The sequence below is a fragment of the Apis mellifera genome, linkage group LG9, assembly GCF_003254395.2.
Source record: "Apis mellifera strain DH4 linkage group LG9, Amel_HAv3.1, whole genome shotgun sequence".
Classification (NCBI taxonomy): domain Eukaryota; kingdom Metazoa; phylum Arthropoda; class Insecta; order Hymenoptera; family Apidae; genus Apis; species Apis mellifera.
In genome coordinates, this window is record NC_037646.1 from 9,846,872 (window position 1) to 9,863,097 (window position 16,226).

Consider the following 16,226-nt stretch of genomic DNA (forward strand, 5'->3'; position numbering starts at 1 on the left):
AGGGGCAAAGGGTATAAAGCTCGACTGCCAACGTATTTAGCAAGTTGGCGCAAAGGTGGTGAATTTAATTAATTAACCGGGCGAACGATTTAAGTAGCGGCGTGAAATTTACGAGTAGAGCCAACTTGTAACTCGTTCTCCGTTTTCTCGCCTTTAGAACGACGGTCATTGTTTCGCTGGCAAAGAAAACGAATAAATTAGAAAAGACGTGAAACTCGTCAACGAAGAGAAAGAAAGAGAGTTAGTTCATCGCTCGATTTCTCTCGAATTTTCATCTTTTCCATTTGTTCCATCTCCATTTGACTCGTTACTTCGTATATTGACTTTGAAATCAAGACTCTTGGAAATCGATTCGTGCCGCGAGTAATTTAAACAAAAGTCTGTAAGAAAACTGTTTTTTCCAACGAACACGCTCCTCCATCAAATTCTAACTTGATCGCAAAATCTGAGAGCTGAATAATCCGAATTCTTTTCCATTCGGTTGGAGCGGAGAATAAATCATAATTTGCGCTACATTCGTGAAAAATATCGAAGCCAGGACGAAGATAACGAAAATAGAGGGAGAAAGAGGATAATAATGGGGCAACTATCGATCTCTATCGAGTATCAATATGTATCGACGTTCGGGAAGGCAGCGTCATCAACGACGAATGATCTTCCTTTGAATGTGTTATACTAGGTGACCCGTAAATTTTCTTCGAGAATCGGTTTTGGAACGCTTCCACGATTAAAGTGTATGTCCGCAAAAACCCTCGACAACGATAACGTAATTGGCTGTCGAATACCCTCTAACGAGGGCTCGAGATTTATGCGTTCTTTCCTTCTCTTCTTCCTTTCTCTTTTTATTCTCGGCCGAATCGAACGAGAACTCGAATTTTCCCGTGAAAATTGTTATGGTAATTAGCCGGTAATATACATCGGATTATAATCCGATTAAACTCGATCAGGCTAGGTGATGCCCCGGTCGATATTCATAAATATAGAGCCATTACGATTTATCCATTTATCCAATGATCGCGAAACAATATCTATCGTATCATTTGCATGGACGAGCTCGTTGCTAATTGTTTCTCTCTCTCTCTCTCTCTTTTTCGGTTTTCAAATTACGAGGGCGAAGAAGAAATTCATAAAAGAAAATATCGCGCAAAGGTTGGAAATTTTCAATTTATTCCATTATCACCACGGGATTATTTTCATCGCGTTAAATTGGTACGGTTCTGAAAAATTCTCCTCTCCCCTTGTCAATCGAATATTCCGCGCGCTCTGTTCAAACAAAGGAATCCCTCTGTTTTCAATCCCTGCTTCTACAATTTTTCGATAAAATTCAATTACCCTCGGCTCTTCTCCCCGCTATTTTTCAAACGGAGAAATTCCGGAGGGGAATTGGGCCCCGGGATCAATTCTCCCGCGAATAATTCGCCTTTCGAAAACGTCGTAATATCCGAGCGAAAGTATACAAAACAATACAAAATATACAAAGGGCATCGCTCCTCCATTATCACGCGAACAATCCCCTGGGCAGCAGCTTCTCACGGCAGATTCCGCTATTCGCTCCTAACGACTTCTCGTAATACGCTGCTGCACAGCAATTAAGAGTTTTTTTGTTCGGGCAAAAGTGTATTCACCCCGGGGAGAGAAGAAGAAGGGTCGGGCAGAGTCGAGTCGAGTCGAGTCGAGTCGAGTCGAGTCGAGTCGGCCAGTGATGAAGAGGTGAGATCACAGAATGAGAAAAAAGGGTTGCTGAAGAACGAATTGTGGTACGGACGAAGGGCCGCAAAGGAAACGATCGAGGAACAAAGGGTCTCTCGCGAGACAAAAGGGTCTCTTCGGTTACACTCTTGATTCCGAAACGAGGAAAATAGCGATTCGATGCGATCCCATCGCCGGCGAGGAGAAAGAGTGTATGTTTCGTTCCGTTCCACCCCCGTTGTGCCTCGTTTCCCTCCCCCCTCCCCGTGAAAACGATGCTATTAAATAATAGGGAAACCGGTGAATCGTGTATCAACAGCTTCTAAAATTGTAAAGTCTCTCTCAACGAATCGTTTGTCAAAATAACGGGACGTTATTCGGCGGTGACACGATTGGTCAAAAATAAAGGGGAAGTATAATTATCCGTCGATGTTATCGCCACGGATAATCCGCGAATGTCCACTGTTTCGAACGCGAAATCGCTTTTAACAGAGATTAAATTTCATCATCGCGAAACTATTACTGCACTCTCTCGTGACTTGATGACTCGAGTCCTCGCGTTGGATCACGTTCAGTTCGATTTTTCGACGAGTTAAGCTGGCTAAAAAAAAACAAAAATAAAAACAAAAACGCTCGATATCGCGAATATTACAAAGGACGATGATGTTTTATCCCTCCGACCATGGATCGATATATTCCTACAATTGATCCTATTATTCCTTGCGGAGTAAGAAAAATATAACACCACACCAGGTAATAAATAACGTTAGTCACGGGCGACAAGATTGGTTGACCGAATAAACCGCGGAACGATACAATTCGATAACCACGTGGTTAACTCGCCCTCCGGAAAGTTGCACGGTTAACGATAAATGCCCTCTACCTGACAAACATTTCTACCAGCAAACTTTTCCTCGCGTCGAAAGGGCAAATTATCTCTCAGATCCAGAAACGAAACGAAACTTCTTCGTATCTCGGTGATACGAAAGCGTGTCAGTCATCTCGAAACCCGATTCCTCGAGGAACGATCCCCTTTTTTCCCGTGAAGAAAGAACGTGTTTACATTTTCAAGGGGACGGGCGCAGAAGAAAAATGGCGCGTATTTTATAATATTACAAAAGAGAGAACAAAGAGAGGAGATACGGGTGGATAAAAATGGATAAATGGAGAAACGTAACGCAGAGGGATACGGCACTTGTTTGCTGCTTCGATCTTGGTCGGTCGCAAGTATTCTCGGCGCAGCACGCTCGTTTTGCATCGAGCAATCGATACGTCGCAATTGAAATGCGATGTTTGCCCTCTATTCAAGCTGTATAATGTTTTTTTGCTCGCCGACACGTGTCGAGCGTTGTTGGACGGCGGCCGGAGATCCGCGGAGAAAAAGGTGAACGGGCGATATGGAAATTCCACCTTTTTCCACCGGCTAACGCCTCCCGTATCCGAGCCGAGCCTGTATCGAACGTGCGGTCGCCGGTTATGCGGCGGGATTATTTAGAAACGAAAGAAGGAAGAACTGGGAAAGGAAACGCCGATCGTTCGTTTCTTCTGGGTCGTTTGACCTGAATCCACTCGAGATACGTACGATTGCGAATAACGTACGAACGGGGCGTAAATAATTCCGGGACGGAAGGAAGTAGTCGCTGGAGCTTTTATCATAATTTGTGGAAAAAAAAGAAAAGAAAAAGAAGGAATCGGAGACGAAGAAATTTTGGACGACGAAATTACGGAATATCGTGGAATATCGTGAAGAGGATTGGATGGGGAAAAAAGTCATTCTTTCAGCTGTTCCACGTTTGCTCGAAAGTTTGCTCGACTGCGACTGGCTCGAGATTCCCTGTCTAAAACTTTGTCATTTTTGGATCGCGATTAAAGTGGTTTAACGAGTCGAGAAGTTGGATGAGTTTGATCGATAATCAATCTTAAATCTCTCGAAGAAAAGGGGATAAGATTCTTGAGCGATTCTTGCAGATATTAGGTTCGAACTCGGCCCACAGCAAGAATTTAAGATACTATCGAAAGTAGTCAAGAAAAGTTGGTTGGAGAAGTTATCGAGGAATATCGGTGGCAAAACGATACGATACATACTTTTTTTCTTCTTCTTTTATTATTATTCCCGGCGTAAATATAGAACAGCGAGGAACGAAGTTTATTTGGGAGACATATCGAACTTTTTCGCTCAGAAATATATATCTTCTCCATCGCGATAAAGTAACGATCCTCTTTCGGATCTTTCCAACCAAGGTTAACGAAGTTTTTTTTTCTGAAAGATCGAACGAGGTCTCCTTCCTTCATTTTCCATCGACCTAAATTCACATCCTCCAATTTCGCGAAAAAAAGAAGAAGAAGAAGAAAAGAAAAGAAAGAAAGAAAGAAAGAAAGAAGACAATATGAAGCACAATAGAAAGATTTTAATTCTTATTACGACGATTTAACGTTCGTGTATAATTAATTTTAATATTCAACGATTCTATCTTTTCGGTGACCTCAATTTGCGTGGAATTGTATCTTTGAACGATATTAATATTAACCATTGTTTAAAATTTTACGCGGCAATTTCACGCATCTTGAACACGTATCTTGAAAATCTTTAAATTATATTCAAGATATATACCATCGACCCGAAAGAACCGTCTAAGCGCATTTAACTAGAAAAATTACATCACCGCGAACAAAATTAAAATATCCGAGTTAATCGGGTCGCGATGAGAGAGAGAGAGAGAGATAGACCAATAGGTGGAATTAAATTAAATCGGGTTTGTAACCCGTTCTGATTGGTCCTCGTTGAATCCACCATCCGCGAGCTTTTGCGCGCGGCTTTCCACCCGAACCATTTTTTGATTAATTATTCGCGAGCCAGTGGATCCAGTAGTAGAACGGTCAGAAAGTTGGCCGTGTTATCTTAAACGATCCCCGACTAATGAAATACTTATTCATTGTTTCGAGACAAGATGAACAGACAAAGAGAAAATAATCCAGGAAATTTGGAAAGTTTCGCGATTGAAATTTTAAAAGGTGGAAATTTTCTTCGACGTTTAATTGTTCGGGAATAAAAATTTTCATCCGAGTTTACGCTTCTTTTTCTTTCTTCCTTTCTTTTTTTTCGAACTTTCGGGAGAAAAAGAATTTAAACCCGTTGGTCAGCGTTGGTCGAGCAGCCGAAGAGAGCCGCGTTTATTTATTCAATCGTATTTTTTTCAATGGAGAAGGGAAAATATTCAACAAACTTGGAAATGTTTCCCGTAAAAAGCCGGCCCGGTTCACTGACGGCAATCGGGCAAAATATTATTTCCATAAACTGGCAAGGTATGGCGGCAGTTTTTTCACTTGGCTTGTCAGGATATATTCTACGACGGTTGCAGGAAACCGGGGCAAAGTTCTTGGACGGAGAGAGAACGAAGGGCGATTGCTCGTCCCCGAAATGGGATCCGCTTTTTCGCCGGACCACCGGAAAATTTGATGCTTCGAAGCTTATACTTATGCATGTGTGTATATATATATACATATATATGTATCTCAATGTCAACCGAGAAACGTTTATAGCGACCGCATACGAATTTCAGTTTGCGTCAACGCCTCCACCTCCTCTCGGCGTGACACGTTCGTACACACAATGAAACCCGCTCCTGCGCTTGATTCTATTAAGTTGCGCTGAAAATGTGGCGCGAACGGCCTGCGAGAGCTGACATTTACCGCAACTTCGCGACACTTGTTTTCTTGAATCTAGCGAGTTTGTAATAACATTGGAAGTCGAAAAATTCGAATAAAATTTTCGATTCGTTCACGATCGTCGCCAGATCGATTATTCGTACAAACTGTGTTCGGATATACGCGGAACAAGAGGTGGAAAGGTATCACGACTGGAAATTTTCGCAAAAGATATACGTGTAACTGACGTCTCTCTTCTCGATCTAATACCGCTCTTGCTTCCAACTCGACCGATCAATTCAAAAGTTTCACCTCCGAGTCCTCCGAGTTTATGTCAATAGTTTCGAGCATCCGTGCAAACGGCGAACCGTTGCTTTGCGGTCCACCAACATCTATTAAGCCAAGCCAAAATTCCGCATCGGTCTCCATCCCCCTCTCGATGAAAACGAGTTTAACCAACGCACGGCTTTTCCCTTCCAATCCTTTCCCTCCCACTCTTCGATTTCTCCATTAATTTTCGTCCGGCCAATTTAGAGGCGAATCATCTTCCCTGTCCGAGGAAACTTCTGCTCGCGAGCTGGCCGATTCGCGCTCTTATGACGTTCACGATACAACGTCTCCGGGCGGTGGCATTATTCCCGATAAGCAAGTTTCGAACTTAATTGAAACCAATTTCGCGGAAGCGGAGAGCGGGGTTGGAAGGGAAGGGAAGGGAGGAGGCGCGTTTAAATGGGATTGTTGGCCGTTAGACAACGACTTACAGCGTTTCCGTAATTTTCGATAAGTGCTCCATAGAGCGGATACTTTGCGCTCGCGGCAGTTTGCTCGGGGGAGGCATTAAGAATGAATAATTACGCTTGCCTCGAGCCGCATTAACGCTCCCTCGAGACATCCGTCGAGACTCCGTGATCGTCATTGTTTCGCTCGAGGGAGGAGGGGAGCAACGACAAAAGATTCCATGTAAATTGCGCTTCTTCCCGTCCCGATAGATAAGCGTCTCCTTTCAAACTCGCGTGGATTGGAAACGTGCCCCTATTAAATCCTCGATGATGGACGAGATTCCATCCGTGGTATCGAAAATATTCATCGTTTATACGGGGTACTCTTTTGCGCTTGAAGATCTCCGCTTGAAGATTGGTGGCCGTTAGAGATTCCAACACCTTTGACCGATCGTTAATGTTAATTCGATGCAGTTAAAACGCGAATTGGCCGCGCGCATGGACAACGAGTCCTCCTCAAACGAGAATCCTCGACTCGTTTTCAACTCGACGACGATCCTCGAGGTTGAGAAGAAAAAGGGGGCCGGACAAAAGGTGCAACGTGATTTCTCTGTCTTCGACTCGGTTCCATTAAGGCCGATGCAAACGCCGCCTCCTACCGGAGTTAAGGGTGAAATTGGATTTCCTGTCCCTGCTCGACTATTGTGGCCGCCCTCCCCCCTCTCCCTCCCCGTTGCCTTTTACCTCTCGAATTTTCCCTTTTGCAATTTTTCCGCCTCCCTTGGACCAATCTTTCCCAGACACGAAATCCTCTTTCTCTTCTCGAGTATCCGGTAACCGACACAGGGATCTCGCGTTCGAGGAGGGACCCCGATTATAATTACAGATTCGTGGAATAAATACGAGATCGTGGAGAGCGGGGGAATACAACCTTCTCTTTTTTCCCTTTTCTTTTTAAATTTTTCAACGAAAATCGAGAACAGCGAATCAATTTAATGTTAAAACGTTGACGCGTCAATAATCTCTGTCATCCCCTCTGTAATTGATTGCTCGCGACCAAGATCGAAGAGGGAATTTATCGAGGTCAAAGGGGGATTATTTCTCGCTTCTCAAAGTTAAATTATTCAAAGTCAATACACTTTTTCCTTTACGTACACACATCGTCGTGTTGGTGAAATTTAAGTAACCGATCGATAATTTCTCATCTATATTAAAAATAGGTGAAATTTTTTCCCCCCTATACTACAATTCAACGCTATCCCAGTATGTGTGTGTGTGTGTATCCTAGCGCGGTTCAACTTAAATTTTTCTCGTTTACCTTCGAAGATGAAACGGCGAAATTGACCATGGATGGGATTTCCGTGAGCAGATCGGAGGCAGAGGAGCCAAGCTTTCGTCATCCGTTCCGCTTCTGTAGGCATTGCAAGCCTTCCACGAGCTTAATCTTCCGTGACGTGCTGACTTGGATGCACGGAACTTGGCCGAATCTCCGGGGTGCGCTCGCATCTTTCCCCCAACCTTGGTAACAAGTGGAACACTCTCCCGTTAAACCATCCTCCTGGGTGCCATTGTTTGAAACACCTTTCCCACCTATAAACTATCCGCCCGAATTTCAACGACCGGAAACTTTTCTCCCCGGAATGCGCCGGATATCCCACCGTTTCGGATCGTTCGTTTGACCTGGAGGGACATTAGCGGGCTATCGAATTGAATCTTAAGCGTTCGAATGGGGTTACCGGCCACCACGTATCAAAGTAGCGGATCAATCTTTTGCACGATTGTTTGTTGAAATTCTCTTCTCTTTTTTTTTAACCTGATCTTTTCAAGAAAAAGAATATTCTTCTCGTTTCTCCCGATTGCATCCATGAACGTAATTTTTAAAAGAGATTGGAAAGGAACAACTCGAAGCTTCTATTTGAACAGAAGAGATGTGTTTTCTTCTTTCTTTCCCAATAAAGAAAAACTGGAAATGAATATATCAGAAATGTATCGTTTGAAGATCTTGGAATTTTCAAATATAGCAGGATTTATTCGAAAGGTATAAGGGTGTAAGGTGTCGAGGAAATATGAACGGAATAAGGAGAAACGAGATCTCTGCAACAAACGTGACCGATTCGGGAGAACGGAAACATAAAGAAGGCGTAAGTTGTCTTCCCTTGTTTCGATGTCCACTTGGTTTTGCGCGAATGTTGTTGGAATAACGTGTTGACTAAACGGTTGTGGGGGAAAAAAGTAGAAATCAGAAACGAGGAAAAGCTCGCAATAATGTTTCTCAAGTGTCCTTTCCAAACGTTTGCGTATTATTGGGGATCGTGGCCGGGTTCAATACTACTGGCGGAAAGAATGGTTTTGCACACGTGCAACCACCGTGTGTACATAAGTTGGGAATTTTTTTCTATGTATCGTAAAAAACGTGCAGATTGTTCGAGACGAAAGGAAACAGGGAAATTCGAAGGTTTCGAGAACAAATATGATGAGAGATAGAGAGAGAGAGATAGAGAGAGAGAGAGAGAGAGAAGCTTTTTCGTTCTGATTTTTATCGATGGAATAAACGTCGTATCGATTGTTCAATTTTTTTTTTTTTTTACAATGGAGATAACATTGTAAATTTTATTCAACCAATATTGCGTTATCTTTTATATTGTATTAAAGTTAAATGAAATACGAGGTAGATGCCGGTAAAATATCGGTAAATATATATATATATATATTCGCAGAATGTTAAACAACAGAATGTTACTGGTATGTGTACGATTGATCGAAAGATGACATTGTTGAATCGGCAAATAAATCGAAATTAAATCGAAAAATATGAAAAGGATGGATAAATAAAGGCGATAACAAGGCTATAGAGGAATTAAAGGCGAAGAAAGAAAAAGTAAGAAGATAAAGGGTATATAGATAGCGTGCCATAACTTTTCGTGCGTTATTCCGTTCATGTTGCTCGATTGTCTCGGTTTATGTATCATCGATAGCCAGATATTTTTCAAAAGATAGCTTTCTTTCGTCGCTCTGTAATAAATACTTTTTCACCCAATTCGAAGTAGATAAAAATAAAACCTATTTCTCTATAATTAGAGATGAACGAAATTGGCTCCCTTTTCTTTCGTCTCGTTTAATATTCGACTCGATAATTGACATTTCGACGACATTTCGTAAATCAAAAACGTACGATAAAAATGGTTCGCGAAATCGTCGTGAGGGCTCGTTACGTAAACGCGACTTTTCTCCGCGACAATTTAAGAGGTGGTAAGCGAAAAAGAAGAAAAAGGAAGGGAGAAAAAAAGAAAGAAGGTCGAACAGTTGGCCATGATATAGAATAAAATAGAATTTTCGAAAGTTTCTTCTCCCACGACCCACTTTCTCCCGAGCTGAAAGTTTCGAGCAGCCGTTTAGAAGCGTCGTGCCGCGACAAGCTTCTCCGAGCGAAGGGTATTTTTCTTCCCGTGATTTCAAGAGGAATTATTACTGCTTCCATATCTCCTCTTCCCTCCCTTCCATGTGTACGTGTATATCAGCTTCCCTAAAAAGTAATTTATGGATTCGGAACGGATAAAACGTGTGCCATCCTCTCAGATACAGTGCACACACACACATGCATACAGAGGTCCAGTGAGATCGTCGATTCTCTCTAAATTCGATCGTTTAATCCCGCATCGATGCTGTATCCTTCGAAACGATTCTCTCCAACGTGTAACGATATCAAGGTATACGCCAATAATTCGATATCGCAGGTTTTCGAAAATACGTAAATCATTATTGTTGAATTTAATTTATTATAACTTTCTATTTGCGTGGATATTAATACGGAGCTTCCCCTCCAAGGAGAATCATAACGACGAGAGAACAAAAAATTGCCACTATACTAAATTTTTATTCAAAAGCAACGAACCATTCCAACTATTCCAAATAACGGAATAGAAAAAAGATAAGTGCGATATCGTGGAAATCGTTCACCGGAAGAATCAACCCGCAGCCCTATCACAAATCTGAACGCTCGTATCGCACGTGAACCGTTCGAAGCGAAACAAGATACGATTGAATTTTCGAGGTGAAAGATCGGATAAAAATCGGAATTTTAGTAATTTCTTTCCCGGATCCGGATCCCGACAATTGGAACGAGGGGGAAAGAGAGAAAGAGAGAGAGAGAAAAAAAAGCCCCCGTGTACAGTTTTGTAGAGAAATAATACGAAGTGTCGGATAGGTTCGATCGATTGCACCCGAAGAAATTGAATTTCGCACGGGGGCCGTTGAAGACCGAGGATGGCAGGGTTGAGCCAATAATGTCGTGGGTCATGGATGGTCGAGCTCGACGCGCGACTCCCAACGAACGTGTATTCTCGTGATTTCGCTACTGGTGGTAGGCGGAGGGAGTATAAGAAGAATCGTTGGGTAAAAAAGAGGGGTAAAATTGCGATAGAATATCGAATTCTTGGCTGGTGAGGTGAAGAGTCGTGGAATAAAGATCGGCGGGGAAATAAAACGGATAAAAATCCACCCATTAATCTTGATTTCCATACAGATGGAGGAACGATCAAGCTTGGTCTTTTCATCGAAACTTTGGTCGGGATAGGATAACGACGATGCTGAATAGTCGTCGGTTTATTCTGAAAATTCGACCTTTCGAAGAGAGTGGAAGCTATCATTGGTTGGTATTTTTTTTTTCTTTTGGTTCCTTTTCTGAATAGAATAATCACGAGTACTCGACAAACATGTGTTATTAAAACGATTATTTAATTCGGATTCAAGCGTGGCGACGTTTGAAACGCAATACTTGCGTTTTAAATTAATGTTGAAGCATATATAAAGCGATATATCATTTTATGCGCGTTCCTGATGACTAGTTTAATTGCTATCAAAATATTCGCCCCGTTAATCTCTTATAATGGGGAATATCGAGTTTTAAAAGCGACGTGAAAACGCCGCGTAATTTTATGCAAAGCGTGGCAATTTTATTTAAAAGAGTCAAAGTTCCGTTAATATGCAAATACCATCCTTTAGCTTAATGTTTACGACATTAATAGATAGATTCTCGACAATTCTATTTCCAAAGGTAACGAACAAAAATTATATTTCGATCTTAATTCTTCCCTCGAAATTTTCGAATAATCTCGATTGTTATCCTATTCATTCTACTCCAAAAACCAATTCTACGTAAACTCTTTCAAGAAAAAGATGGAGCGATCACCGGGACTCCATTTATTTCGCGTAAATTTCTCGATCTTTCCTTTACACCGTTTCCAACGTTACTCGTTGAAAACAGGTTCACCGGATATCGCCGGCTGCCAGCGCAATTACCATTTCCCGTTTTCCATTGTTCGCGATAACTTGTGGCCCCGACAACAAGCTTTCTTAAAATTCCGGGGAGTTGTTGCCAACTTAAAAGATGCCATTGCCGCTGGTCAAAAGTTTACGCTGGCCAACGGGAGGAGCTGGGTGTAGTTTCGGGGAAGAAAAGAGAGCGGAAAGAATTTTGTGGCCGAAGGAAGTACCAATACGCGTACACACCTTATCCTATCCCACGCTCGATACAGCAATAGCATCCTTAATGTACAAGGTTCGAACGAAGGAAGCGAAGGGTTCGTGCGGCGAATAAATACGGGTATCAATGTTATGGGCGATATTCTTCCCTCCCCTCCCCCCTCTGCTTGTCCCTACCTCCAAGAAATACTTCTTTCCACGAACCTTGTTCCCCCTTTTATTGGCAGGATACCAAGAATTATCGCGGGTGACAAACAAACAGCTCTGTTGACTGGTTACAGAGGAGGAGAGGAGAGGAGAGGGAAACGGATCGGATAATAACGAGAGGTTTATGAAATTAATGGTCGGGTCGATGGAAAAACATTTTTAGATCGTATTTTATTTAAAGCGTTTAACGCAGTTTCATTCGCAATTTTCATTATTCCCGCGTTTTGTTTATCGGTTTTCGATTGTTCCCGCGAAATTTCCCGGTGTACTTCCAAAATTATCCGCGGCACGGAATGCGTCAACAAAGGGCACGGTGTGTAAACGGTTTCATCGATGAACAAATAAACAATGCATTAATAAAACAATTGACACGATGGCGGAGATGAAAAACGGGCGAGCAAATGAACAGAAATAACGTGACCGGCATAATAGCGACAACGAAAAACAGCAAGGATTATTCGGGGTTTGAGGCGCGTGACCGCGATGATTTAACGCGTAAAAGCATTGTCGCGTAGCCAATCGGTGAGAATTAATGGAATATATCGATAAACAAGGAAAGGGAGAAAGTGTGCGCGTGTGAGAGAGAGAAAAAATAAGTTAAGCGGATACATCGGTGTTCCATGATTCCGTTTATTCCGAGGTCTGATTTCACGGAAGATGCGCGCTCGCGCATCGTGGAATGGCCCTCATAAATTATGCCCCGAAACCGATTCGATCATCGGCCGAAAGTCATGAGCGTCCAATTACGCGATTAACAGGCCGAAAACGAAATTACTCTCGCGAGGGCGAGCACCGACAATGGAATTCGATGCACGGAAACGCGTGTGTCGAAAATTTCGTGACGGGGCGCGCGCGTGCCGCACACGCGCCTACTTCGTCCCTTCCCGCACACGCTACGCTTACCGCTACGATATCGATGAGCCAGGGTATAAAAAAAAAAAAAGGAAAAAGGATGAAAAAGGGAAAAAAAAATCACGTGTATTCCGTTGCATGAAAGCGATCGCAGCAAAGCGGAAAATATGCAGCACGACTATACGCGCACGTCCCCTGTGCCGCGCTCTGATTACAGGCTTTTGTGCTCGCGATAAATCTGCACGCTCGATTTATCGGTGTGTTTACTTAAATTTCAATCTCGATTTAAAATTGGATATCTGTTTAAAAGTGACGGCGGTAAATCATAGAAGGGCGGCCGATATAATTTTCTCGTTCGACGAGGAAACCATTCCTTCGTGAAAGTTTCGGGAAATTTGGTGGACGAGCGCATTCTCGGATAAGGATTGGCTCGTGTCGCTCGCTCCATCCTCCTCTCTTCCATTCTCTTTCCTGGAAACTTGGATTTCGAGGAGGAGAAAAATGGCGGAGAAGTGGATGGTGTTAATTCCAGCGATAGATCGAGAAATACATGGAACGAGCTCGCACCCGTGTAAATCTGAAACACGTACGATGAAACGCGCTGACACGGCAGGGATCGTAATTGAACCGAGTGCTTGGTGAACTGTGCATTTACACACGTGTGTACACCACGGGATAGAATGCCACTTAATGGCCACTACTTGGCGAACAACAAACTTTTCCACCAAAGTCGTTCCTATTGCCACGCAACCCTATTTTCCCTATCCAACTTCGATGCACGCCAATACTCCTCTTCCACGTTCTACTTTCCGCTCCTCTAATCTCCCGACCACCTTTCACGCGTTGCAATTAATTAACCCTGCGCTGCATCGCTCGGAAATGCGTGCCACGATCCCCGACGTGGTACGATCGCGTTCAACGCGAACAGACGATAATGCGACGCGGCAATTACGCGTCGTGTCTCGAAGCGAAGAGAACGGAAGATGCGGGATCAACGGGTTTGGCAATCGAGCGGCTAGTTTCGATTCGACTATATTCTCGACTCGGCTGTCAAAACAATGCTATTTCTCAGCCCGTTATGCACGGCCCATTTAAGAGACCACAGTGGCTGGCGTGCTAGCCTCGCCTCGCCTCGTTTCGCCTTCGACCGACCGACCAATCTCTCGACTCGCTAACTGTCTCGCGATTTCGACCCAATAATTCGTACTTGTCTAGCCTCGCGTCGCGTTATCCAACTTTCTATTCGTCGAATTATTAGTCTCGTCCCCGTGCCAGCTATCCTAATTTCCCCTCCCCTCTGCTCGCTCCGTTGGAAATTCGTTCGAAACGGAGTGGTAAAATGGTGGATGATGAAAAAAACATTTACGAAATTGCGCGAAGTAATATTTCTCTGAAAAAGAATTCCATCTTTCGTATCGAATCTCTTTTTATTATTATTATTATTATTATCAACGTAATTTTTAACGTTGGATCAAATTATAATCGCTTGTAAGGAATAAGAAATTTGTCCTAATTTCGTTTCATTCGTTCCAACGATTGATTCTCTGAAGATGTCCCATATTTTCATAGACACCGTAAGGAGAAAAGTGACGTCGTCGCTCGTACCGTTTATCTGTACTACTTGCGACGCTAACCTAATGCGGCGACAAATCGCTCCTCTTGATGGATTATACCCCGCGTTATATATCGTTTTATTGCTTGTTACTACGTCCCACTGTTTATCAAACAGGTATTTTTTTTTTTTTTTATCCATGTATCTCGTGAAGGATCGGATGTCGGCGGACAGGGTTTAGCCTGTACTATTTGCAGCTAATCTATAATCCAGTAATAAATCATTCTTCCTCGATTATTTCATATATCTTCTATTATTTATTATATGTATTTTGCGATTCTGTATCTCGAAATGGATTTCACGCTGATGAAATCTGTGGAATATTATTCAAATATTTGCAGTTATACAGTTATTTGTATAAATGTATGCATATGTATATATGTATATGTATATGAAATTTCATTCAATTCGATCCGGAACGCAACCGATAATTTTGATATAAAACTTGGACGAAACGCGTCTCTTTATTCATTGATATATATATATTTAACGCATTATCATATAGAATGAACGTGTTCGTGCTATTACGTTGTCGAGTGTGTTGCACGCGTTACCTCTCTCCGACGTAAACGTATATTTTCGCGGCGTAGATAAACTGGGTCGTTTATACCCGGCTTAATTTTTCCACCGTTTCGAACGCGTGAGAAAATTCTAGAGATACTTCTTGTCAATGTCTCTACGACATCCTGTAATTATTGTTACTATTTTTTCCTTTTTTTAATTCGAACGTTGAAACTTTTTTAGAACAACAACGAAGATGAAAATTTTAGCGCGCAAGATAATAAAAAAAGAAAAACTTCGAAGCAAAAGATAGAATATATCCGGAGCGAATTCTAGTAATACGAAAAATCTTCTTTTTTTAAACTTTCGTTAAAATTCGTTTTAGCCGAGCACTTTTTAATTCCATTTATTTTGAACTTTTGTTTTCCTTCTTCTGTTCCCGGCCAAAGTCGGGGATATTCTGTACGCGCGGCGACAAACACGCGTGCGATATATATATATATACGATTAGTTTGCTCGATAAATTGCCAAAATTGAAGGATTTTTCGTGACAACACGAAAATGATTGTTCGAAGCGAATAGGAAAGCTAACAAACTTAATCGCTGTCGGAACGTGATAAAATATTTCACACGTTTTCTTTCTGAAAATTTCAATCCGCGGGTTTAACAGAGATTCCGTAATTGTTTCATACGCGCGCCCGTTCCGAATCGGAATATTTGAAATATCGAATTTTTGATCGACCGATCGATCGAAAATTTTTACGTCGCTTCGATATCGAGTCGAGACGAAACAAACATTATTATATAGTTACCTACCTTATTCCCTGTTAATATTATTCTAGTTCCTTGGGGAATTCACTTTCCGCTTGGTATAAACGATAAGTAATTTTATCGTGTACCGATGGGAGGATCGATCGATAAAATTTCACCGTTTTCGATGAACTTCGTTTCTCTCGATAATAATATATACATATATACATTGAAACCGTTGATACACCGTCATCGTGTAGAATAATGTAACGAGAGGAAGGATAATTCGATTGTATTACCAGCGACGATTACCTAAGGATTTTAACGACTCTCGTTTCCCCGACATCAATTTTCCCGACCTCTGATTTAAGTAACGGGGGATCCAGTCGAACTTAGACCGGAGAAACGTTTAATCTATATTGGCAAAGTTGGGCGAATACATCTCGAGCTATATTCCGAGCCCCCGTAATCTGATAATAGAGAACGAAATGAATTTTCGCCGACGACGATCCGCCTAACACGGCGCATTAAAACGGCCATTCTCATTACCCTTAACAGCGTAGTCCGGGCATTGTAAGATTCGAGTATACTCTATATGTATGTGTATATATATATACACGCATATACAGGGTTGGTGTCGGATCGATTGTTTAAAATGCAAATATTGGCAAACAAAGGGGATCCCTTTGGAAGGCAGGCGACGAAGTGATTCTCCATTGGAGGCGAATAATCTTGGAGGATCGTGGAGAGCCGCGTGGCCAATGGCGAAC

The 16,226-nt window shown here is 42.3% G+C and overlaps 1 protein-coding gene and 1 long non-coding RNA gene across 3 annotated transcripts in view; one reads left to right on the forward strand and one right to left on the reverse strand.

The window, feature by feature from the left end:
- The window catches only part of LOC725557 (cuticle protein 7), a 77,554-nt gene that overhangs the window by 56,112 nt on the left and 5,216 nt on the right, over positions 1-16,226 (reverse strand). Inside the window, exon 1 of one of the 2 annotated variants that reach the window (XM_016914077.2) lies at positions 7,372-11,206. The exons of the other annotated variant lie outside the window; for it this stretch is intronic. Within the exon in view, the coding sequence (XP_016769566.1) occupies positions 7,372-7,401 (30 nt within the window). The 5' untranslated portion in view covers positions 7,402-11,206. Of the gene's footprint in view, positions 1-7,371; positions 11,207-16,226 lie in introns of those variants that run through there. 2 annotated transcript variants of the gene reach the window in all.
- LOC113218974 overlaps positions 1-16,226 on the forward strand; it is a 66,664-nt gene that overhangs the window by 26,006 nt on the left and 24,432 nt on the right. The gene's annotated exons all lie outside the window — the stretch shown is intronic.